Here is a 27,608-nt window from a genome sequence, read left to right as displayed (position 1 = left end):
TTTTCATCACATTACAGAATCGTTACACCCCTTACTGACTGTCATACCTGGAGAGAAACACTTCAATAAGGCACTTGATGTTGCAAAAACCCAACGTGCCTATCAGAGCAAATTCAAAGTATTATGAAATTATTATCCCTCTAAGTGGAGATGCATGTTCTGAACATCATATGTGAGTCATGCAGCTCTAAAATGGCTTGATATCATTCACTGTCAGCTCTCATTAGTTCTCTATTAGGGTCACACACATTATCTGGGTTCAGTGCTACTGGCAAAGTTGGGTTGTGTAATTGAATTTGCTCAAGTTTCTTAAATGCTCATGACAAATCATGTATCAACTTGCTTGCCTCACAATTTATCGGCCCTATTTACCCTTAGGTCACCTATTCAAACATTGTAAAATGACAGGCGTGCATATTGAGTTGCCTTTGTATTTCACTGATTGTGTTGGCCCTTGTAAGAGGCCTTCCTCTGAATCACCCACCAATAATTGATCATAGCAAAAGTACAGTGTTTTCTGTAGTGAGAGTTAAAAGTCCATGTAAACAAGCATAGGTATATGTTTCCAAGGTCTGTGCATGTGTGTATGTGCACTCATGCTTGCATGTGTGTCTCTAGATCGTGTGTGTGTGTATGTGTGTGTGTGTTTGGCAGTGCTTCTTAGTAACAGCTGTTACTGATTTACATTTTTGTCAAGCCTTTTTCAAACGCCCCGGAGAGCAATTCAGCGGTGCAAAGCGCCTCCGACATACCAAAGTGTGAAATCCATTATTTTTAGCCATAACAATATGACTAAATATTAATTTAGTTGAAACTTTTATTGGGATTCTGATAAATACTGTGGGGTTGTAAAGACTGAGACCACTTTCCCATTCAAGTGAGGTGGAGGGTGTTGATATACTCATCATTTTAAGGCCTCGTCACACAGAGTGTTCTTCCTATAGCGCGAAAGCCCTCAAGCACTTTACGACTTCACAGTGGGACAGCCCTGAATCCTCGTAGACTTTGTGGGAAAGTATGTCAAAGTGTGTGAATCTTTAAAGTCTACACTGGAACTGAGTGCACCCAGCTTGATGTATTCCGGCCACAACAATGAATTAAACTCATTTTTTTCTTTGCTAGTCTTTGAGTCAGACATGCCAACTTTTTCGTCTACGCTACAACTCAATCTGTCAAAGGTAGTTGCACATTAAAGAATGAACAGTGGTTGCCCCTCACCCCCAAACTTTCTTGGCTCCTTCACACATGAATTGTTTTTTATACACTAAATGTTTAATACTGAAATTATATAACTCGATAAAGCCTCAGAGAGATTGGTGAAGAATAAACATATTCACTCCAAAATTGACAAGTTGTGGGGACATCTTAACAAAGTGCTTTTGGGTATTAAGCCCGGTAGAATGTGTAGTTACTTAAACCCTGATACACTAGGCATGTTGTTGGATTCAAGTAATACAATGTAATTTGTCCTGGTCACAAGCTAATTCATGTATATGCTCCTCTGACTGACATCTCAGTGTGAGGAAAATCTCTCCTTGTGTTTGTAGAAACTTCCTGTAGACTTTAAACACTACTTGTTAATGTTCTACCCTTAATCAAATAGCAGATGTCCTGGGAAGCTAATGTTGAATTAAGTGTAAGCAGCAATGATACAGCTTTATTTATATTTACTCCAGATGGCCAATAAATAACACTTTGATTGTTATGGCAAATCAATAATAGAGTGATAGTAATGGGGGATACGGTTTAATCAGCAGTGATAGCAAGAGTTAATGACCTCTGATGCGGTGGCTGTTGTTACTCAGTATGTGGCTGGTTGATCATTTCTGAAGAGTGTGTAATTATAGAGTTTGAACTAACAGAAAAGAAAGAGCTCATTGGCAAAAGAAAAAGCTAAGTTAAATGAATTGAAAAATGACTGTGTGAGACATGCAGCTGACGTAAAAGTGGAAAAAACTAAATAATATAAATATCTCGTACATGTAGAGAATGCTGAAGAAGATGTCAGCTTGGAAAGACAACAAGATTCGAGAGTGTTTATGTGTTGTAAATACGCGCTACCTCCTGCCTCCAGAAATTGGGTCTGGACTTGGTGTCTGAAAACAGCTTATGTTAGCTCCTCCAAGTCCACATTAAAGACTGATCTGTAAAGCTATATCAGTGTAGCTTGTACAGTATGTAAGTGTAGTTTTTAATTTGAATCTGTGTGAAGCAGGGAGGGTAGTATTTATCTGGAGAGGATGTGCAACAACTCTTCCTATTCCAACATTTTAGTTTCAGGTTTTGTCTCTTTCCAGAGCCTGGGGTATAACTGTAAATTCAGAGCACTGATCCCCCTCTAAAACATGCCTTGACACTTCAAGGGCAGAACAGCTGGGATAAAGAAGACACAGGTTTAACCAATGTCACAACTGAACCAACATGTTGGCCTGCATCTGGATTTAATCAGTCACATTAGAGATGATCAAGGACAAGTGGCCACAGAGGGTGAAATCTGTCTTTCCAAAATGACAGCACCTTTCCCATGGCAGTCTAATGAATAGATCAGACTTGTTATCCGTTTTTAATGTCACGCTGAGCCGTGCAGCTAGTCCTGCTCAATAACAGGCCAGCTGGCTTTGCCCCAAGCTAGAACTAAATCTGCCTGTGTATGTGATGAGATGGTATGATTTCCCACAAGGTAAAGAAAAATAATCACAGAGGTCAAATTTAAGTGAGCTCCTTTTCACATAATTTAGTTAAAAACATTTAACCTTGGAATTACTTATATCCTCGCAGAAGAAGTACAAACTAATGGTTTGTAAAGGTATCATATTAAAATAAAAGCCAGTGTAAAGTGTTGTAGTAAGGTGTTGGGCCACTGTAGACCTGAAAAGCTTCAGTGTGCCGTAGAGGTGTAGCCGTACACAAAAATCAGTTTGGAATGCAACTCGGTTTGGAGGTGACAGTTTGGTATGTTTTTGGGACAACAAGAAAAAGAAATACAGAACTTTAAACAGCTTTTAACATTGGTTTGTTAACGATGGATTACAGGTCTCAATTACTTTCAGCACGTTTAAAATCTGTGATCTCAACAACACAAAATGGCCACATATCCACTGCTCTTGGTTCTTATTGGGACACTTGAACTGAACAGAGCCATTGTTGCTGTTATCAGTAACACCTGTTCTAATCCTGCGGTGACACATCAAAATGCCTGCTGTGGTATTGGTATTCAAGGATTTCCTAAAGGAGTGGAACTCTACTGACAGCCTTTATTTAACCTTTTTAATAATCAGTTTTGAATACATAATGAGGAATTTGGGCAGCTAACGTGGACAAAACACTGGTTTGTTGTCATTTCATAGCACAATAGCAACATCGTACCTAGAGGTTCTTCTTTGTAAAGTTGGCTGTAGTATTATATTGAGAAGTTAAACTTTGACTTTCCTGTTCAAAGCCAGCTGTTGGCTTTCCAAGACATTTCCTCCTTCCTCTGTATAAGATGAAGGCGTGCTCCTCATAGGCTCAAAGGTTGAGGCCAGAGCAGGAAGCACTTGAGTCAAACCGGTAGGCGCGTTACATAAAAATGTCTGTTCTTTTGTTTTTTCCCTTCCACTCATGCTAGTGTGAATAACAACCTTTGCTTACAATGGCCGACACCAAGGCTGTGCTGTCCTCCGTACTGACTCCCCACTTCCTCCTTCAATGGTTTGTTAGCAAACTTCCCATTGTTTATGGAGCACTTGAACTCACCGTCCAGGCCGGACCAGTTTCCTGCACTCCGCGTACAGACAACAAAAGGAACAGATAATTATGGAGCTCACAGGAATATTTTAAAATATCTGATTACTGTTAGGCACTGGGTAATGAACGGGCTTGAAGGTCAGCCCGTGGTGAGAATTTGCAGGTTGCTATGACAACACTTTGGAAATCCGAGAGTGATCATTCATGTAGAATCAGTTGATGAAGAGAGCTGGCAGGGTGTTTCAGCAGGAAATAGATGAACGCATACGCTGGAAAATTGCTGTTTTGCAGCCGTCCTGAGAGAGAGGTGAAGATATTCTGGCTGCCCTCTTTATTGTCTGCTACCTCACAGAGGACAAAGCTGCTCAAACTCACCAACTGCCACTGCATGTAAAATGCTTACCTGCCAGAGGCGACTGGTGCTACCAATCCAGTTTCCGGTCTCCATATAGCTGTCTTCTCAGATGTCTGTGGTATAGCAAGGAAGCTCCATTAACCACATGTCACGTCAGTATTGTGCAGGTGAGAATCTTTTCTACTCCCCCACCTGCATGGATTTGAACTCTATTAATGAAGTGGTGACCCGGAAAACATACATGTTGATACCCTGAGGCCCCTTTCAACCACTCCGGGTTCCAATTTCTCTTTTCAGAAAGTAAACCGTCTCTAGATTGTACATTTTAGATCTGAGTGGTTTGAGCTGCTCCAAGGAATCAGCCAGCCCATGTGAAGGTCATACAGCTGATATACAGCATGAATGTCTGAAAAGGCTAGAAGTTAAGAAGCATTGTTAATAGCGCTTTATTTCCCCAAACAAAATTAAAGAATTAGAGTGGGCTATGATTTCATTATGATGTCATCATGATGTCATTTCTACCACATGATGATGATGATGATTGGTTAATCTGTCGACTAGAGGGGAGTATTTCTCTCCATAGTTGCCAAGTGCTTACTCATTGTGGGAACGTTTGGGTTTCTCTAGAATATTGTAATGTCTCCACCTTACTATGTAAAGTGCCATGAGATAATGTATGTTGTGATTTATCACTTCACAAATACAGTACAAATGAATTCAATTGAACATCCTGTTTGTTGTGTCTTTAATGTTTTTGGTTGAACAAGTTATAGCACTGTATGAAGTCATTTTTTGACTTCATGGTGATGTCATTATGATGTCATTCTACCATATGATCATTATTCTTTCATCATTTTGTACATCTCTTCATGATGTTATTAATCATAAGTTATAATGAGGAATGATTTTCTGATCAATATACGCTTTACATTGTCTCAAATGTGTTTTGGGGCCATATTTCTGTTGTCCTTGACCTTTGACCGATCAGCTCCTAAAGTTGATCATATGGAGATAACCTCCCAGTTAATATCCTCACCAAGTTTTGTGTGAATCTGTTAGTGCACTGTTATTGTTTTGGGGTATTTTGAAGCCTTTTGAAGCCTTTTCATGACTTTTAGCTGTTGGTCTCTTCACATGAAAGAAGAGGCAGTATCATGGGCACAACAGTCTGCTGTTTCTCAGGGTCAATATGAATATACTTCATCCAACAAAAACCTCTAAGCCACTGTGTGACTTTCACTGTTCTCATGTTATTTTGAAAAGCCCCTTTTAAGGGGTCATGGATTGAGGCATATCTGAAAAATGCGTTGGGATGGACCTGACTTTGAAGGCCTGAGGAATCTTGGTGCTTGACTTGCTGCATACCATGCAATCCATGACTCCTCTCTGACAAGACTTTCTCACAAAGGTCACAGTTATATCTCATACACAGCTAAAGCTTCACTGCATTTGAAGTTGACGGTGGTATCTTTGCTAAAGTAGGATCCCCACTTGATTTCACACTGATTTCATTAACAGTTTTTTAAAGGAAATCTATTTCCAATGAAAACAACCTATTAATCAGGCAACATCAAAACATATTGTCTTTATGCCTGTTTCAAATGAATATAATAGTCTTAATGAAGTTACTCAGTAGTATTTTGAGCATTGCTTCGTGTTTAAGCAGATATAACTATTGATCAGTACCATTTTAGTAATTTGACTGTAAAATTAGAATTGGTGTTTGTAATCTTAGGAAAGTGGCAGCTCGATCATATTTGGACCTTGACAGTGGAGTGACTGTAGTACATTACTATGATTTATTTATTTATTTGAGACTGACTGATTTGATTTGATTGATTAATCTTCTACCACTTGACTCACATCTGAAGAAAACATTGTTGCACCCCCACCAGAAATCAGAGTAAGTACAATAATAATATCAACTTAAACTCTGGCTTTTGGGGTCAAGTGTCATAGTTGTCTGTTAATTTGGCATGAATATGCCTGTGCATCATACAGGGAGAAATATGTCACTATTACACTATGTAGCACAGCATTTACAATTTATGTTATTTATTGTTTTTAATTATTGATTAGAGATTAGTATTGCTTAGATTAGACAGGATGGGCTAGTATTGTTCAGGGTTTAATTCCACTCCTGGGGATAAACAGACTGATTGGTAAAAAGTATTGTACTGTAGATGATGGTTGAAGAGGTAGTGTCTCATTCTCAGCGGTAATACACTGTGTGTGTGTCTGTGTGTGTCTGTGTGTCTGTGTCTGTGTGTCTGTCTCTCTCTGGTGGCTGTGACGGGGGAGGGGTGGTGGAAGGAATTTGTCATGTTGGCTTTTGGAGTTTCAAGAGGGCGGTTTTCATTTCCTATGGGTTAACATGGGTGATGTTTATTGTTGCTGTGGAGATGGGCCGGCAGCTCCCACACAGCAGCTCCCACAAGGCTAATGCACTGTGTTTTATCATACTATACTGCTGCACCACATAGATAAAGACAGGTCTGTTTCATACTACATCTCATGTGCTCTTTAGTCTGCTGTCAGGCCATTTATTATCATAACCAGCAGCACCCAGACACCAACAGGACACATAATATACTAGAGCTGATACAATATGTGCCTTTCAATATTGCTGTTTATGTATGCCAATATGTGCGGTATATAAGTTTTATTTTACAGGAATAAAGTAGAAAAGACGTTTTTTCATGTTTATATTTTATGTTAAACATGCATGTTCATATTCACATCAATATCATATCAATATTTTTGTATTTTTATTACTCAATACTTTACCAAACACCTGTAAAATCAATGACATTCTTATTGCATTCATAGCTAATGATCAGTGTATTCATGCTAACCTATAACATTATACCTGTGTTGACGGATGTACAATAATTATCGTATTTGTATGATCCATCTGTATTTGATCATTTTGAAGCGTCACTTAGCCATGGTCATGTGACATGACTGTTTTGAACCACTCCCAAAGCTTCATTCTGTGCAAATACAACCTCAGAATCAGAATCAGAAATACTTTATTAATCCTCGTAGGGAAATTCAAAGATTTAGGGTTGGGGTGATGATTCAGTTTCAGATTGCTAGTTATATTAATATCATTAGCATAAATCTTAGTTTAGTAGTCTATTAGTTATCTTTTGGTGTCATCAGAAAGTAAAACAGCTTATTATGGTACTAAATTTAGTTGTGTCTGCTTTTTAATTTGTGGAATTTTGTTGACATATCTCACCTCACTGTGACTCATTAGCATCACTAGACAATGACATCAGAGTTGTAATGGTATACCGTGAGAACATGCTGTTCTAAATTGCTGTGCTCACTGTCATGACTGCCATGAATTGGTTAATTCACACAATAATACCTTGTATATTGCGAGGTATTAAACTTGACATTTTAACTGAGGTCTGTATCCATATCCCTGACTTAAGTGTTCAATTCTGAAAGATGTCATGAGAACTTATCTCCTACTTCACATGATGGAGAGGGTTGAAACCGGATCAGTCGCTAAGAATTGTCATCTATAAAGATGAACAAGAATGAGTGAATAAGTGAATAAGAAAAATGTTTTGTGCTGAAGTAGACATTTTCAAAAGAGAGCAGAGTGAAAGGGAGTAAACTTTCTCTTGTTCGGATTTGTTCTTGTATGTATTGAAACCCATCATCAGTCATACAGTAGAATGTTCTATAAAACGACAGGAGTAAATTATAGAAAATGGCATTCCACCCGACTTGATGAAATCCATAGATAGATATGGACTGCATTTGAGAATATTTCTTATGCCAGTTTTATTTTCTATTTTTGCTGTATGCTGTATAGGTATTCTTATGAATGGCCTGATATTATATCTTGTTTTGTTGTTTTTAGGTACCTGTACTTGAGAAATAGTTGAAACTAAAAAAAACATGACAATAATACATTATTTTAGGATGTTTAAGATATATTATTTGAAATTTTAACCTTACCGGAGCAAGGTTGGAGAATGTGAGTGTTTTTTCAGAATGAAACCCAAATCCTCATGCTACCTTGAAACCATCACTGATAATCTTGATTTATATTTTGGTTCTGTGGAGTAAAACCCCATGAAAAGTTTTCTTTGAGCAGTCAAGGCTGAGGTGAGATGCAGAAGCTCATCAGTGATTTACCCCTGATGCCTCCACCTCCAATAATTGATTCAGTTGAAGCTTTGCTTCATCAAGGATGAAAAGGGGCGGATCGATAGCCTCTCTCTGCAGCAGTACGACCTAGATATTTAAAGCCAGCTCTCTGGGGTTAAGGACTCAGTACAAGGACTCTGTGTTTTGTTTGCAGAAGGCATAGCCTTATTTGGTTGAAAGCTTTCTTTTCTCCTTATTGGAAAGATTGCTCTGTTGCTATTAATATAGCAGGGTGCACTAAAGCAGTCTATATTGTGTTCACGGGGTTGGTAACCACAATTAACTGTTCTGGCTTGTGTTGTGTGTAGTTCAGTATGGTTTTACTGTTGTCCAGCTACATAAGTCTATAAATAATCCCAAAGAAAACAAGCACATCCAGGAAAGACCTTGAGTTCATGTTATACCGTTTAACTCTAAGGATTCAAAATGCATACTAGTTTGGGAACAAGCATGGAAAGCAATTGCAAACACCCCAAGTTCAGCCACATAGCATCAATTACATGTGGAATTCAGGGCATTCGACAATGTTTTCCTGCATAGCAAGATAGCAGAACTTGTCCTTTTCTGTTTAAATATTAGAGCATTCTTTCCATGTGCCCCTCCACTGATGACCTGCAGGATTGGGAGTGCTGTGGGAAAACTTCCAGGCGGGTGCCAGCTAAGCAGAACACTGTTTTGCCATTGCTATGTTAGGTTTTCAAGGGCACATGTCGTATCGTTTGGTTAGTATTGTGTAAAGAAAGACTGCATGTCTTAAAGAGGTTTTCAGACTAACCTGTGGGTAAAAACCTGGAGAACTGGCTAAGGAGTTTGTCCACAGTCTGCCTTTCACACATACACAGCAGGAGGTTCTGTGCACAAACACGTTCACAACAGCATCAAATCCTCAGCTGGGAGAGATTTGTTGTCTTTTAGTTTTTTTTTTCATATTTGCTTCTGTTGTGCATTAGAAGCAGCATCAATCCCCCGACTTGCTCTCTGTGAATCCAGTGGGGTTTCCTGGTTGTGTTCACACATCGACTTCTGGAATTGTACGGACATTATACTAGGAGGCCAACCGGACAAAGTCTGCAGAGACTACGGAGCGTCTCACTCGGACATTTGCATTCACACATGCACCTCCTCCGGACAAAATATGGAGGAACTGTGGAGTTCAGTGCATGTCTGAAAGCAGATATAATGAAAAACCTGTAAAGCCTTTTTAAAGGATTGAAGAGTTTGTTATTCACTGGAAAAAAGAGGAAATTGCTTCATTTCTGCTCCATGAGTAGAAAAATAATCTGTCAGTGATTATTTCCATGGTTTTCCGTGAGTGACAATACTGTTGTTTTGGCTGTGAGTAATCAAATGTTTTCTTTTTGGTCCAGAACCTCTACAGAGAGGATTCCAGGAATCTTGCCATGTTCAAGGCGGTGCTGAAGAAGAACAGAGATGGAGGCAAGGGGAGCAAGAAGGATTCAGGTATGTGGAATATCACATAGAGGAAAAAATGGCAAAACATGTTTATCAGTATCCCAAGGCTTAGACACAAACCTTGGTTGCGTACACTAAACAAACAAGAAAAACAGTGCTGCATCACTACAGCCAGTGGACAACATACATATCAGCCAGATTTAGCAAAAGGTGAAGACCATGCACACTTTTTCATTCTTTGTCCAGGTAAAAAAACATCCTTGCATGCTTTGTTTATAATTTATGTCTGTCATTATGTTATGTTAGTGTTATCCCTGTAATGCAAATGCGTAGCTTTACTTCCCAGTTTGGTAAGCATGAGGGTTTACAATAAGGTTGGGTATGACAGCAGGTCCCATAATGCAACAGTGTCTTGCTGTACTGGTAACGGTTTGCCTAAGTGGAGATAGTTACACTGTGTACACTGCATGCCACCATGGATACACTCCAGCAATAACCCACTGTATCTTTCACTCATTTAAAATTCATAGAACCATTGTTATATCTGTAACCCTCAGTTCGGAGCAGGATACCCTCCATCTCTTTTATTTTGAATATAGACATAGACAGCGTGGCCATTGTGTCATAACAGATGTTTTCTTTTCCTTCAAAAATCTTCATTTTCCAACATGACTAAACATGACTCACTGTCAGTAATATGCAGTTTACTCGTCTCTTATTCATACAATGCTCTCCTCCAATGCTCTGTCTTGGCATAGCAGATTGACCATTTGTGCTTAGACTGCATTTACCAGCCTCAACTTGCTTTTACCACCTGAGGACTGGGTCTAGCAGGAGGTACAGCGCTTACACGTCTTTGTCTGATGTGATCGCTTCACTCAACAGTCAAATGTGAAGATTAAAGAGGGGAAGAATCTGGCTCTGCTTTACACAACAGTCACCCCCACTTCTCTCCAGTACAGTGCAGAGGGAGAAGTTATCATTGCAGACTTTTATGTATTGTTTTCTGTCAAGTGCTATCAAGTTGTTGCAACCCGTCTCGCGTGCATGCATGAATCACGCTGATAACGCAGCTTCCTAGTTTCCACACACACATACGCCCACACACCCTCACCCACACACATATACTCTTAACAACAGGAGGTTCTGTGTACGTGGATGCTAGGGAGTAGCGGAGTTTTATGGCGGGACCCAGCTCCTTTATCCCAGCCTCACCCTCCCAGTTGGACCCCATCCATCAAGCCAAAGCAGCTCTCTCCCCTTTTTCTCATGCTGGGACAATAAAATCTGACCACTCCTCTCCGTTGTTTAGAGCTCTTAAGACAGATGAGAGGTCACAGAGAAGCAACAGCTCGCAGTGGTCACTTTGTCGCACTGCTGCCCCTGTGTAGGACAGATATCTTTACTGCGTACTTTTTTATTTTCAGACTTTTTCAAGTTCAGAATAAAAGTAATATGGCTAATTTCCTGTAATAGCCTGTATTAAATCAAAGTCATTTCTTAAATGATCTTAATTATATATATTATATGACTTATATGATCTTGGATACATTTTAATCAATTAAGTATAATAATTTCAAATTGTAAGTTTCATTATTCTACCACCCTGTTTACGTCCCTGTTGTCCTTGAAGAGGTTCTGTTTGGGAATTCAGGTCCTTCCTGGCAGCCAAAATGGAGTTAGCATCACAGGAGCCCTGATGGGGAAGGTTGTGTTAATCAAATTGGGCACACTGCAGTATGGTTAATGGTCTCTGGGACAAGATAGTACCATATTGCACATAAAATATTCACTGCTTCCTCTGCACGGATTGAATAAAGATTTCATTTGGATCCCAGGCAGTTTGAAATGTGTTAAATTTAAAAGTCTGGTGTGGTTGGAGTTTTGTCATCCACTTTATTTTTTGTGTTTCTGTTGTCTTAAAATTGGAATCAACTGGTAAGAAAATAATTTGGTTGACACAGTGTCAGTGTTGTTGTTGTGGTTGAGATTTGTTTTTAGCATCGGGGCAGTGCTTGCTTTTTTACACCATAGACTATAAAGGGTGACATTACAGCTTCCTAAAAGTGAAGCTAAAGCGTCTTGATTTCCCCCCCTGGTGGCTGTCTAAACCCTGCCTCCTCCATGTTGGTGGATGGGGCATGGACCAAACTACTAAGTCAATATACAGGTCAAAAATGTTTTCCTTCAAGTTGGTTGGTTGAGCACATGCATCAGGTGGGCCTGGATACTGCAGTTCCATCCTACGATCACTACTGCGCAAACTATGGCTCAAAAATACATCATCGGCTCAAGACGGCAGTGTTTGTATCCAGGATATTTTGGCTTCATTGATTGTTAGTGGGAGGAAGTGGAGACGTGTCATCCATCTTTATTTACAGTCTTTGTTTAACACAGGACTATTTGTATTTGGTTGCTTACAAATTTGGAAAGATGGAATGTTTTGCTCTTGGCAGATATTTTTTGTAGAATAATGAAAATTGTGTTCAATTGTATTGTATAATAGCATTTATTTTCAATTTCTCATATGTTCATCAATCCAAAAAGATTTACATGGCTTAGTGCACTTTAAAAATGTGCTCTTATTTTTTTGTGCCATTTTCCAGCCGGGCTTTCCCAGAGGTGACCCCTGTTATTTTTCATAGTCCTATTTGTTTTAATACAGGAACAGACTGTGCAGACTGTCCTTCCTTCAGAGGGACAAGAAGGACAAATTTCCTGTAAAATCTGCTTGACATGCTATAGTGGAAGTCAGTGGGAGGAGGGACCTTGATAATGGTATAATTGCAAGATAGCTCAGCATATGTTGCTCATGACATGGTGGCTATGGACTGGAAGAAACTTTAAAGCAGTCAAGGAAACTTGGCCCCCATGCCAGATACCACCACAGTCATTAGCTCTCCCTTGGGATCTCCCCATTGCCAAGACCGCAAAAACTCACAGTTTGCTAATTTAGTCCCTCCATCTTGCGCTCCTCCTAGATCATTCCTCCTCCTCCTCCTCGCTCTCCTCTCCTAGCCTCAATCTGTAGGGGATCTGTTTGGACTTGGCCATTTTAATCCCTTTTAAGTAGTTTTTTATGGTGCCCATGCCATTCTGGAAATGGGTTGCTCATTTGCTGTGGCCTGTTGCGTTTGATGTGAACAGTTTCTGAGAAAGGTTGCATTGCAAGTAAGCCTCAGTGGAATTAATAGATTTGAGACCCCAAGGCACAAGAAGGTGATTATATTGTAAAAGAATAAAATCAAGTGGTGTTTTAATTGATGTTCGCTTTTAGGGTAGAGGATACAGGCCACTCAGATTTTACTGCGAGGTTCACCTATGACTTCCCGGTAATTAACATGCAGTGTCTGGTTTGAATTTCTGAGGTAACTCGTTTCTTCATCTGAGGTGTGTGATGTTTGAAGTTTGTGTGATTCTGCTTAATGCTATTTTCTTCTTGATGTCCTTCAACTACAATGTTTTGAGTTGAGAATATAGGGCTTTGCAGGTTAAAGAGATGGCTATAATTCTCCTCCCGGTCCCACAACAGAATTCATCTTCAGAACCAAAGTATTTGATTTAAGCCCACTCGTCGATTTTTCAGCACCACCCTGTAATTTCTTTCTAATCTCTTTTTATGTGACATGCTGAGCCCTGCAGACGAGGTATTCAGGCAGACTCGTTCATGACAGTCCACAGTGCCACTATTTGTCACATATAATCAATTGGTTCTTTTTACCAGCCTGCAGAAAGAAATATTGATATTCTTAGGTCTCATAATGACAGTTAATATGGAGTCAATTTGATTACAGACCAAATAATTGGTGCTTTCTCAAGTGTTTGGCCATGTTATACTGTGTTGAAGTGTTTTTTAAGCCACGCCAAATCCCTATTATGGACATGTGAAGACAAGTCTGTATTTTTAGTGTCTGTGAAACAATCCAGTTTTCTGTCTGGTTGTTCTCACAGAGGAGAGCATTCTCTGTCTCACTGTCTTGAGTTAAGTGTACTGATGCATACTGGCACTGCTGTTGTGGGAGTCTCATCAGTCAGCTCATGATGTGACCCAGGCAAACAGCACTTTTGACTCAGCTTTAACTGCTGAAGGTGACTGCGTGGATTGGGTAATACCTCTGAAGGCCCTCCAACTTGGGCTTCCCGCTAAGTGAGCTGGGGCTGCTCGAGGCAGCTGGCAGACAGTTGTCTGTCTGTTGTGGTGTGACGCAATGTTAATCACACTAGCATGCACGGCCGTGCACCCTTTAAGGCCGACAACGGTTTCAGCTGTTTATTCCTTCAACCCCCAATCACACACACAAGCCACGCACACACAAACAAGACATGCAGCCACCACCAGTTGGCAGTGATTTTCCCCATTTCATTTGGCCTTACACATGGAGACTGAAGCCAATCATGCACCTGGCTGGACGGGAGACTGCAGGCCTGTTGTTGACCTGTAAGCAAAGAAAAAAAGGAGGTCTGCTCTTCTGCTCTGCTTTAACCTTTCATTTCCCAGCAGTGTCAGCAGGGATAATAATGACTTTGCGTGACATGTCTGCTGACAGCAATGACTTGGGATACAGTCTTAAGCTTTGACTATTAAAATGAAACAGAGAAGCAAATGATTGGTGCAACTCTTATGCTTGAACTTTTCATTTACATAGATACCTGTGGCTGTTTTTTTTTATGACAAATGGATCTGCACCAAAGTCCATCATAAAGAGGTTGCGTTTCTGTGCTCTTGCAGCTTGTCTTGCATTTAAATAGTGAATGTGTGGCTACAGTGCTTATATCATCATCAAGGTCTTCCACAGCATGGAGTGAAAACATGATTTGCTGACTTGCAGAATTTTTTTTAAGTCTGATGGTCATTTTCTGATTAGGAGCTTCCCAGGTCTCTGTGGGATAAAGTGAAAGATGAAGGGAAAATTCACAATGTAGAAAACCTGTGTACAAACTGATTTTGGTGAACGAGTGTGAGAGAGACCATTAAGCACTGCACTCTGTTGCCTCAGCTGTGGCGGTGACTGGTACGTGCTGTCTCTGCAGTTTCTGTGAGCTCTTCGGCTGTTTTGACATGAAACAGTGATTTGTTGCTCGGGGTCAGGCAACAGCAAATTGGTTACGAGGCAGGACTCTGTTGTGTTTGTAAGATTTCACATCGTTTTGGCAATTGGTGGTACCACAGCGATGATAGAGTTTGTAGGTTTGCCCTTCATGCTGCATTTTTAACAATATCCCTGCATAAACACTTAGTTCGTGAAGCTTGAAAAGCTTAGTTTTTGTTGAACTGAACAGTGAGGTGTTGATGATAGTTTCTGCTGTTTTTAGTATTGTTTATTGTAGTTGTCTTCTGTTTTTTTGTGTTCTCCTGTATATTCACTCTGTGGCGATACAGTTAAATATGAGAGCAGACATTGCAGAGATTCCTTCCCTCCTGTATTCATTCTCTTTCAGCCGCCCTCAGGGGTTTCACATCAGGAATTTTTACTGTTATGGGAAGACTGCCCTCAATAAACAATAACCACAGGTGGCTGACTGGTTATTTTGTTTTAAGAATGAGCTTTTGATGGACTGTCATTTGTCCCAAAAAAATGCTGCTTTTTTAATCAGTTACTGGGGAAAAAAAGAAATAATAATCATATGAAATAAATGACAACTCAGTTATTACATGGGTTTTGTAGCTTTCAACAGTGCAACTAAAACAATATTTTGCATCAACTTTGGAATTATCGATATTATCATCAACCCCAAGATTCAATATTACTATTTGGTTTTGATTAGTTATTTGGTGGTAGCTGGATGATTGACAGATGAGACTTACCATGGCCCCATCCCCAGATCCCTGCTGTGCAGACTCTGGTGTCAGATGTGCAAGATGACAATGTTTGTATCCAGGATATTTTGGCTTCATTTCTGAATAATGGGATGTCCATCTTTATTTACAGTCTGTGTGTGACAGATTTTTTTTTCTAGTCTGAGCTGTGTATTTTTTGCTGGATCGGTTGCAGTCCTCCAACACCACTAAGGGAATGCTCAACACCAAGTTCATGATCACAACGAGCTCTTTCACTGACAAACACACTGTGGCTGACATTCCTCTCACACATTAACAAACACCGGTCAGGACAGAGTCTGCCCGCAGGTTCAGAGTGTGCCGGTGTGCCTGTGCTATCCTGGTTCTTCTAAGTGAACAGCTGGGTGGCAGCCTCCTCTGCAGCCATGTCTACCACAGCCATTTTGAGACATGCTTCCTCCTCGTCCTGTGGCTCACTGGAAAACTCCCTCGCAGAGTTCTTCCATGGTGTAGGGAAGCTTTTAAGTTCTCTTTTTATTTGGAAAACTGCTCGTACTCCTCGAATAATCTTTGTGCCAGGTGAACTAGGAATTCATGATGCACATCTGGTATGAAAATTTGTATGGTAAGTAGGGAAAGCTCTTTGTCAATGAAGGGCCATTTCTGACATTTTTGAAAAATGTATTCTTTTCATGAATTTGGTGTTACAAAATAAAAGTCGTAAACACTGAACCAAGACAAAGACAAACAAGATGCTCGCAGTCAACCACGGGATGTCTAGACCACAGATTATATACAGTATGTGACCTGCACAGGACAGAAAGGCAGACTCTTAAGCTATGCCACACACAGATAGAGAGAGAGAGACACACAGAGGGAGAGACGGAGAGAGAGAGAGAGGCCAACAACCTCAAGAGACATGATTAACATCCTTTGATTAACCATAATAAGTAGTGTTAAGACCAGAACCACTGACTCCTTTATCATCAGCGCATGGTTTTCCTTTTGGAACACACTTCGTACTGAGGAGCCTCATAGCCGTATGAGGCTGGGGTTTGTTTAAGTTCTCCATTGGAGCTCTTAAGACAAATTTTTTTTTTTTTTTTAATCAGTTTCACTTTAAAAACACAAAAGTTTGGATCTATCTATAGCTTTACTGTAATTAAAAGAAAACGCACTGCCATTGAGTTGAGGCTTTTCGGCCTGTGTTTGCTATCTTTGCTCGTAGTCATGTTTGTCTAGATTTTCATGTCCAGACACTTGTGGTAGGGTTTAAAATGTTGGAGAAAAGAATGCACCTGATTTACAAAGGAGACCATTGAGAGCACAGACCTGCGCGGCTATCAAAGCGCTGTGCAGCCAGCAGGCAACGATTAGCAGGGCGTAGCTCAAACCACATCACTCACACACACACAGTCATGTACACAAACACACACACATACGCCCACAAACCTCAGGTGTATCCACATTAGACACTCCCTGTCTCTGCTTCTGAAAAGTAAAACAAGGGCTAACGGGGAAAGCAGTGACCCTGGTCTGCCAGTCTCACTGTTTTCTGTTTGCGTTGACTTTTACAACAAACACTGGCATGGGCTACATTTAACTTTCACATCACATGACTTAAGACTTAGAGGAAGCAAGTCTTTGAAGGGGTTTGGATTTTATGATCACATAAAAGTGACCATACAATCCAAGAAGTTTATTCTACTCATTGTAATGATTTATATTGATCTTATGTATGGTCTGTACATTGTATTTAACATGTTCAGATTTTATAGCTCTACATCAGAAATTTGTTTCACTTTAATGTAAAATTTAATCACATGATTTATTTTCATTTCACTTCCTTATTCATCCTGACACACATGTTCATTACCTCCGTCAAGCAGGTTATGTTTTCACCCCTGTTTGTTTGTTTGTCAACAGTATTACACAACTAGTGGAAGGAGGAGATTCTGAGATTGGGTGTCTTGACATTTTTATAGATAGATCGTATGCATATTTAGGAAACTGATCTAAGAATTTGTAATTTGGTTCAGCTTTAATTCAAGGGGACTGTTGGGTCTTGGTGTAGGCTGTACTGAGAGACACTAGTTTTAGCTGTTTTTTGTTTTAATAAATAAATGGTAAATGGTCTGTATTTATACAGCACTTCTCTAGTCTTGTTAAACTATGGTACAGTTTTGCCATTCACCAATTCACTCACACATTCATACAGTTCATTTTTTGTGCAGCACTTTCTCTATCGTACATCACTCATATATAGCAATTTGGGGTTCACTGTCTTGCCCAAGGACACTTTGGCATGCAGGATAGAGGAGACTAGACTACAAACCGCCAACCCTATAATTAATAGACGACCCGCTCTACCTATTGAGCCACAGACAATTCATTTGATTATGTTTTTTTATGTATTTTGACCTGAGACACTTTGGAGCAAGGGACTGTTGCTAGTGGCAAATATGATGTATCTTCATGTCAAATGAAGAAATATGTCGATACATGCTGCTTCATTTCAATATAACTGTAAAAGTGGCAGGGAGGATATGGTTTTTGTGCTGTATTTAAAACTGTTAATATGACTCATTCATTTATTGGTTCATTCTCTTTTTATGGTGGGATGAGAATTTCCATCCCGTGCTTATTTTTAGTAATATCCAACAAGAACACACAGAGGATAGTTAAATGGAATAACGGATGGTCAAATCTGGCGTTGCTCTTCCTGCCCAGTGGCTTCTGGCTGGGAGGAATTTGGAGAAATGCATCCCAGAGGCCCACTGTCTGCCACAGCAGCCGGTGATCACTCTCCATTACCCTAATTTGGCTCTCACACACTCAGCATCCGTGGTGCTTGTGTGACCTTGGAAGCAGTGTGCACAGCAACGGCAAGCAGCCAAACAAATACACAAGAACTCATGGAAGCAGCGGGTGATGTCATCTTCACCACAGCAAACGCACTCAGTCATCGCCCTGCGTTATCTCCCCTCCCCCGATCCATGGGCAAATAATGTTTTTTTTCCCCCCTTCTTCAAAGAAGAGGAAACACAGTTTATCAGTGAACATGGCGGGGTGTTTTTGGATGGTCTTTGAAGGGGGTGATAGCGTCTGTCGTGGCAGTTCATTGGTTGGAGAGGTCAGCGGGCCACAGGTTTTTCTAATTACAGCGTGACCTGCCTGGGCAGACACATTCCTTCTGTCCGATTTTCCACTTTGCTTTCACACCTCAACCATCCTTTGTGATCTAAATGACCACTTAATGTCCCCCCTTTATTCAGGTGACTATCCCGTCACCATTATTACACAATAAAGCACAAATTGTTCATTCTATTTCGATATCTTTCCATGGGTTTTAAGGGCTGTGTTTTTCTCACCTATCGCCATCTTCTATGCAGACAGCGACCTATGCTGTCACAGTGTCTGACTCTCAGTAAAGTCTGTGTGGGTGTCTGCGGAGACCTCTGTTCAGTCATGGGCTTGCGGGTGGGGGGTCTTTCTCTGTCCTCTCTCTCACTTTACTCTGTCTTTCTCTGTTCTGAATTTCTGAACACAGAGACTTTTTTTGCCATTGTTTCTGTAGATGAATGTCTTGCCATCTTTAGCTCAGGAGGGTTTGAGACAGGCTGAACTAATGACCTCAGCCCCTTTGTGCCAGGCCTCAAAGGAAGAGGGAATGGTGCTTAATGTAAAGAGGAGCAGTTATCCAGAGTTATCCTCTTCATATTTATGTCATATTTAACATTTAGTTTTTCAAGATCATTCTTTTATTTGAAAGTTAGTTGGCAAAGTTTAGTAAAGCCTATCGAAAGCAAGGTTAAGTACTCGCTGAAGGAGTTATAGAAGACATCTCTTTTATGTGTCAGGGGTAATTTTCCTTTATTGTTAATCTTGAAAATAACAAACGGACATATCCTCACTCTGCTAATGGTTGAAGAGGTTCCTATCAAAACCATATGTAATTTATGCTAAAGATTGCACAAGCTTGGCAAAGATTTGCCTCTGGCCTTGTTTGCTTATGGGATTAGGCTCTTTGGAGGGATTGGACGGGCAGCCTTTGTGCCATATCTCGCCCATTTAAAATGACTGAAGAGGCTGTTGTCCAGGAGTTGGTGGTTTTCTCATGACCTCACCTGGCCCCAAGAAGAAGCCCTGCCTAATGATCTGTGCTAATGGTGGTCCAAATCTCTTGTTGTACCAGATCTCCATGGCAACCCATGACTCACTTGCACCATGCAACAGATTCCACCTTTTTTTCCACCTTTTTTTGCTTTATGCATACTGTTAACAGATATTGGTCAAAAACTGTAAGTGGAAATGTAAGGAATTAGAGAAAGGTTGACTGGGAATTCAGAAAATGTGTGGCAGCGGAAAGCTCTTGTCCATCTCTCATCTGACTGCATTGTGAATCTTCTACCTTTAAGCACTGTGGCCTCAGAGCTGTGTTTGCGGTGTTAAGAAGATTGATCATGGTGTGGACAAGTGTACTTGTCATCCATCATCCATCTGTCCTTTGCTTTGACTGTACCAGTTGTTTCCATGGCTCGTAGAGGACATTGCTGTAATTAACCCCATGTATAACCCATGTGAGACATTTTATGGCTTTAAGTTCAACGTCTTTATTGTCACTTTCATCGTACACACAGGGCGAATATGAAGGTGAGACACTGCTCTCCAGTGCAATATAAAGTGACAAGACAGTTTGAGTATAGAGGCATTAATACATCTGTAGCTCAAGATCTGTACAAAGTGACAGTGTAGTAGTGCTGTGTATACCGAATCAAGTCTTAGTCTGGATGTTACTAAATCATCATCTTATGTCTGGGCAGTTTATACTAGAAACAATGCACCATGTACTAATGCACCAATGGCTGCATTGGTATCTGTGATATTTTGGCTTCATTTCTTGATAGTGGGAGGAAATGATGACGCATTATCTATCTTTATATACAGTCTATGGTCTAAACACACTAATAGTAGCTTTCTAAGACCTCACCATCAAAGAGTTTCCAATTCGACTGAATGTGGGCCATTTTAAACTAGTATTTCGTCTTTTCACCATTAAAACACACCCTCCTCTGTATTGACTGGTCATGCAGCTCATCAGTATCCATAATAACATCCTATCACACAGAAAATGGTCCTGTGTCATATTCTTTATTGGTAACCCCTACTGAGTCCCTGGAAGGATTCTTGAAAAAAAGCATGATAAAGATTGAAATTGACGATTTATGAAGAAGAATGGAAAATGTCATGGTGCCTGTGAGGTGCTGCCCTTCACCTCCTCCTTCTCCTCTTCTATTCCTTCTTCCACAGGACACACACGCACACCCACACCGCTCCCAGTCTCTCCTCCTCATGGGGCCAGTGGGGAAGGCATTCCAGAGCTCTGGCCACTGCAGAGCTGTGCTTCAGAGGGAAACCATGAGACACACACTGTCTTTGTGTTTTGGAGTCAAAACATTTTTGCCATCTTGCCTTGCCTACAGCATCTTAGAAGCTAATTTCATTGTCATCTTCATTATCAAGTGCGTAAGAATTTGAGCTGAGGGTTGTTAGAGCTGCGGGAACTGTTTCTGTTTCCCACAAGCTAAAACTAAAGAGGCTGTCTGAGTTATTTTCTCTCATTAGAGGCCACCAGCGTAGATGAGTAATCCTTTGAAATGAGTTATAGACTCAGTCTGTACACTTCATGAGTTAGTGGAATTTGGTTGTTGCAGGCAAAATTTACATTTTGTGGTAGAAAAGAATGCCCACAGGGAGGCAGTGTGTTAATATATTTAACTTACAGTAAATAAAAGTGGAAAGGAAAGGAAATCAAACGCTTCAAGGAAGAGATGTCACATTGGTTTGCTTGTTTTTGCACCAGACATGACGCTGGGTAGAAGTTATACTAGTGAAAACTGAATGTGTTGCAAAAGCCAACACAGATCATTTGCTTTAACATTTATCTCTTGCATCATTTTGTGTTTTACAGTTGTCAGGTTTTCTGACATTGATTGGTAGCTTGGCTTTACCTTGGTTGGTGTATGTTGAACCACATAAATTTACATCTTATTAACATATCAGCTCTAATTTGTCCTTCATCATCTCAGATGACTCAAACTGAAGACCCTCCCCCCACTCTGTAGTACTAGTTGTCTGGCTCTCTCTCTTTCCTCTCTGTGGGTTGTTGGGTGTTAACCATGACAGCTTTTGTGAGACTGTCACCCTGGTCTCGGAAGTACACAGGGAATCCACATTGGCACCCAGTCTAGCGGGAGAATTGCCCCTTTGGTGGATTGTCCTATGGTCATCGTGCTTTGTGTGTCGACTGAAAGAATCTGCATTAATTATAGCCTTTCTTCATTCTCTGCTGTCCATAGAATTAACTAGTGAGAAGCTAATGGAGTATCTGTGTGTGTGTGTGTGTGTGTGTGTGTGTGTGTGTGTGTGTGTGTGTGTGTGTGTGTGTGTGTGTGTGTACATACAGTATATATGTAAGCAGAGAAGATAGATATATGGATTGTATATATGATATGGATTGTATTGTTTGGATAGACTTATTTTGTGTGTAATCAGCTTTTGCATGCTGTATTACTCTAGGCAAGATGGAATTGAATATTCCTGATCCTTTTTGTAAATTCAGTCGTTCTTTCTGTTATTTGATATTTTTACTACATTAATTTGGTAGTTTATCAGATGGTTCCCTCACGGCCACTTCACTACTCCATGACCGGCGTCTTCCTTGCACACAATGCAATCACAGTCCAGGCTGTTCTTTTTGATTCCTACAAACAGAGCAGCGGCGTCCCTCTCTGTCTTAAAGAACCTATTGAAGACTCTTCTCATCTGACAGCACCTCCTCTTTCAACACCTCTGACACCCTGACATGTCTACTCTCCGGGCACATTCAGCTTTAGAGGTGTATCATGTGCGTCAACAAAATTGTATTTATTGCTGGTGCTGGGTATCATTGGCCAACACTAGAGTCTATATAATAGCTAGTCTGTTGTACCAATAGCAATCTAAGCAAGACTTAAACCCCTGTCATTGAACCAGCCAATAGATAGAGAGAGAGAGGGAGACCAAAACAAACCAACCTGACAGAAACAGAAAGTGTGAGCGAGTAGGCGAGCATGCTTATAGAATGCTTGAAGAAGAGATGTGAATCTGAATCTTAACTTGATTTATGAATTACTGATGTAATTCTGTGCACATGAATGTTTAAGCATGAAAGTGTATTGAACTATACAGCAGACTGGAGTCTCGGTTTTCAGTGTCATTATTTGTCTTAACTCTGAATGTATTTAGAAAACAGTGAGTTGTACTTATGGAAGAGCTGCTGTATTGTAACATGTTCATGTTACTTGGTACTCTACAGTTTTATACAGTGTATGAATTTAGTTATATAATTTAAATGGGCAATTCATAGCTATGCTGGACAATGAGGGTCTGCGTCACATTCCATTGCACAGATTTACTTGAAAGGGGAAAGGTTTAATCTTGATTTATACCCATGAAAGACATTTCAAAGCATTCAGCTGTGTGAACAGTGAGTAGCATGCTAGCAGGGGGAACGTAGGGTGCTTTGGCCATGCATGAATCTGGATATAAGATTTAATTTGTTGTAGCTGACTTTTATTTTAAGGGGTTGATCCATTTACCAAGTTACTTTGGTAAAGGCTGCGCAGGACCCCTATTCACTACAGTTATCATAATGCAAATATGACTGTGACGATTCAGGCAGAGATTTATTTCTATTTCCTTTAGCTCTAATGCAGAGTTTAGTTTCTATCTTTGTGACATTACTGCATTGGAACATTGGTTTGGATACTCTTTTAAGATTGACCTACTCAAATAATTGATTTGTGCTTTAATGTTTATTTTTCTAAATCAATGTCTTGAAATAATATTGAACTGTTTTTATGGGCTGGGCACATCCTCGTGGGCTCTGGCCCTTCACTTTGATGAGGAGGAAAGAGCATGCAAGAGACTGTAATCATTTTTACATCATCTCAGGGCAGCAATGTATAATTAGAAAGGGTTGATTTTCTTGACCACAGCAGGGTCTAAAATTGCAGGCCTTGCCCGAATCCAGGGTTTAGGAAAGTAACTGAAATAGTGCTGGATGAGTTTCTGTCCTTGTGTCCCTCTCCGTTATATAGTATCGGTCAGATGGCAGCGCAGTCACCGTGACACGCTGCAGCCCATTCACCAGGACTTGGACGGCCGACTTTTATGTGGCGCCTCATGTTTTCAGAACCAACTACCAAAATTACAACTTTGCCATAATCTCTTTAGCATGCAGTATGCCTGAAACCTGTATCAGCCACGACCTGCTATAACTGCAGCCACTTTCACTGTGCACCCTACGTAGACTGAGCTAGCCTCTATTAAAGTTACTATAGTGGTGGTGGTGTTTATAGTGTTGGGGGCATCATTGTCATGACTTATATGTATTCTGTGATGAAAATTTCAATTTATATTTTAAGTTGTCAGTTGGCACATGAGCGGAGAGCTGGTGCTGCAGGTATTGGTAAAACAGTTAATCAATGCAGCTACAATCCCATACATAGAGACTATATCATCTTTATTTTGTACAGATACTTTCAATGCATTGTTAAAAATATGCAGTGCCTGTTCTAAATCTGCCTGTTTGGAATGGGCTGTTTTCTTGGCCTGGAGAAGCTGGTCGCAGTTTTCTTTTTAAAACTGTTAAAGTGACCTGCAGCAATGTAGCTGTGCTAAATAAAGACTATCTGCAAGACACAGCCTATACCCTTTTTTTTCACCAGTGTCCCCAAATATGTCACTGTTCATTTTGATCAATGAATTGCATAATAACTAGCCCATTCTCAAATCGTGAGAAAAGTAGCATCAGTATAAAATAAAAAAAATGAGGGTAGACTCTTAACATGTTGTTTGTGTTGAATGGTTTAGCACAGAGAAAACTTGACTTTCACTTCTTGCATCAAATCTTCTATATCTGCATAATAACCCCCCCACACACACACACACACACACACACACACACACACACACACACACTTCCCTGAAGACCCATTTTGGACCTCCTCTCTAAGGAAGTGTGTGGCTGCAGTGTTTCCCACTTAGGTCAGGGTCACTACAGGTCCGGACCTTCGCTGCGTGACCTTTGGGTCAATCACAGGTTTCTCTGTGTCTGAGGGAATTCGAAGGTGTCCCTGCAACCTTTTCGCTTCCTGGCTCTGGCATTCTTCTTGTCTAGGGACCCTTTGAAACACAGGGTGCCTTTTGTGTGCCCCCTTCCCCCCACCCACGGCGAGGCAGAGGCGGGGAGAAAATGGGTCACTGTTTCTGATTTGACTGGCAGCCCAACAACACTTATTCCCCTGAGGAGAGGAGCAGGATGCTAATAGTAGCTTGTCCCTCACAGTTCACTTCTTAAGTGATTTCGGCAAACCTCCTGCAGACAGGCGTCAGTGCTAATCTGCTGAGCAGCACAGTGCTGAACACGGAACCCAAAGCTAATTGTCGTTACTGTGGTTCGCCACATCTGCAGTTATGATTTAGCAGGATCCGCTGACGTATGGTCTGTGTTATTAGTTTGGTACTGCATGTTATCTTGAGGTTGATAATTCATACATTTTAATTTGTGGCTATGATGAGTGGGCAACTTTGGTGCCGCAGAATAGATTACTGTACTTTGCTGTTAGACGACTCCGTGGCTAGAACGATCTTTCCATGCACGATTGGTTCTCAGTAAAGCAAAACCAGTTTTTCCATCGAGGGCTTGGATACCGCCGAGTGAACCAGTAGCCAGGTACAGTCGTTTGTGAGTTTTTCGCTAAGTCATGTGTGGAGACTGTGGGGAACCATTTGTGAGAGGAGAACTGTACCTCAACAGGAAAATGTGGGGACGTCTCGTCCAACATGTGAGTTTGATTTGATATGAGTGCACAGAACAATGACACTGTAAAAGAGAAGTGCTGGCTTGCAATATAAGATGGCAGACAACTTCTATTTCTGGACATGGGTTGTGTTGTACACCATTGTGACCAGCTCAACTGTTTTTTCTGTTTTGAGATTACTGTAGTTATACAGTGTGGGTCTTTACATGGGATACAACAAAGAAACTTAACCCCAACTTTCATGACCTTAGGCAGCTTGAAAAATTTAAAAATTTTGCTATTTGCCCATGTACAACTGCTGCTATATATACTACCTGATGTTGTGTGTTTCTGTTTGCTTGTTTGTTTGTCCTCTCTTTGGAGTTAAATCTTGTGCTACTGCTGTAACATGTGAATTTCCCCACTGAGGGACAATAAAGGAAATCTAAATCTAAATCTAAATCTCAACTTATCATAAGGCTTGTGTTCGGAGCTGCTGGTGGTTTACCATAAGTGCGGTGGGGTCCAACCACAGGTCAGGTTTTGCCTCAAGCTGGAGCCTTGCAAACCTTTAATGCAGCTGTTAAGAAGCTGTTATAAACCTGGCCATCACATGGATGCTGCTTTTTTCTCTTGGCATCTCAAGCTGCTCAGTATTGATTAAATTATGTTAGACTTAGGTTAGATTTGATTGACCTATTTTAATTACTGCATTTTGAATAACAGAGTAGTAGATTTTTACATCTTCTCTACCATTCACGTTTTCAAAACCAGTGCTGATGATAAAACATGTAATGGACACCACATCTTACTGACATTGTATCATTTTCTTTGGTTTTGATGTTCCATTGTTTTCTCTCATTACAATGGACGACTTCAGTCTGCCTCATCACCACAACAGCATCAACAGAATCTGCTTCCAGCTTGACAAATGTGATAATGCCTCAGGACAGAGAAGCTCATTCAGTGAATTTGTGGGGACAACAAACAGTGACTGTCACTGACTATTGCTGTTTTTAGATATGTACTGTAGTCCGGAAATGTTCCTGTAGTTTTCAAAAGGGGCTGTATATGAGAACACAAATGTCAGTTCCTCTGAACATTTTCCAGAACTTTTGCTGCCAGCCCCCAAGTAAAATGCTTGAGTGAACCAACGTGAGAATACAGCAGGAACATTTTTGGAGTGAGCGAGTGAAAGTGCTGATTATGTTTCTAGTGTGTGACGGATGCAAAACTGGAAGAATACAAATATCTCTGGATGAAAAAGAGCCATACACGATCAGGACACCGATGAAGATGTCAACTTGGCAACGTTTTGAGAGGTTTTGTTGATAAGGGCCGACACAGGTGTCGATGTGCTGCAAACAAAAACACTTTCCTCAGCTGAATTTGTTAGTCATGTCCTGCCTCTACCCAGATACCACCCCTTGCCTGAATGTACTGGAAACTTCCTGTTCCTTGTGAATGTGTCTGACCCGGACAATCTTCTTCTGCATTCTTCATATGTGAGAAGAACTTATGCATGCTGCCTGCACAAAAGGGTGCAGCAAACTTATTTATCCAATAATTCTCAAAATAAGGTTCATGAGGAATATGTCTTAGGGGAGTTAAGAGCTCTGCAGGGAGAGAGAAATGGAACACTGTATACAGAGACAAGATGAACATGACTCTCTCTCAGTATCACCTGAATCACCTGAACCGATTTTTTCCCCATAAATAACTTTGAAAGTAACAGGCAGCCAGTGTGCTTTGTTAGTTACATGTTATCTTAAACTCAGTGGTCAATGACACACAGCCGTGTTTACTTCACTGACTGGATGTCCTTCTCATGTGCCCCGGTGGCATGAGAAACGCTCACTGGCCCATGACCCTGGGTTTAAATACATATTATGTGCTTCTATGTTTTTCAGGATCCAGGTCTTTTCTGCCTTCTCCCACCCCTACTAGCTATCTGTGTGATTTTCCCTGACAGCAAGAGACTTATATCTGACGTCATTTTCTGGCATGACATCCTGTGATGTTTGTCTGACTTCATGAATTTAAACAATGCCCCCAAATTCTTGCAATAATTCATTCACACATTCTTGTATCTGGAGTTCAAGTATGCCCTGTTTGTTAGATAGGAAATCTTGACTGCATGCCAACCTGCAACATGTGTGCGGTGAGACATTTCTGACAGGATGCCTCACTCTGAATTTTTAACTCTGGTAAACATACTTCAGTCAGCTCAGTTCACGTGGGACAAATTTATTATGGGATACGGAGCATGAACTGAGTTGATATTTGGCATCTGTTCGGCTCCTCATCGACGCACAGCTCA

At 40.6% G+C, this 27,608-nt stretch overlaps 1 protein-coding gene across 2 annotated transcripts in view; it reads left to right on the top strand.

Annotated features, from left to right (window-relative positions):
- The window catches only part of tanc1b (tetratricopeptide repeat, ankyrin repeat and coiled-coil containing 1b), a 102,424-nt gene that overhangs the window by 2,846 nt on the left and 71,970 nt on the right, over positions 1-27,608 (top strand). For both annotated transcript variants that reach the window (XM_069533238.1, XM_069533237.1), the window contains exon 2: positions 9,619-9,712. In XM_069533238.1, the coding sequence (XP_069389339.1) occupies positions 9,652-9,712 (61 nt within the window). In that variant the 5' untranslated portion in view covers positions 9,619-9,651. The remainder of the gene's footprint in view (positions 1-9,618; positions 9,713-27,608) is intronic.

This window comes from Paralichthys olivaceus, chromosome 10, assembly GCF_024713975.1.
Source record: "Paralichthys olivaceus isolate ysfri-2021 chromosome 10, ASM2471397v2, whole genome shotgun sequence".
NCBI lineage: Eukaryota > Metazoa > Chordata > Actinopteri > Pleuronectiformes > Paralichthyidae > Paralichthys > Paralichthys olivaceus.
This window is presented reverse-complemented; position numbering and strand designations above follow the sequence as displayed.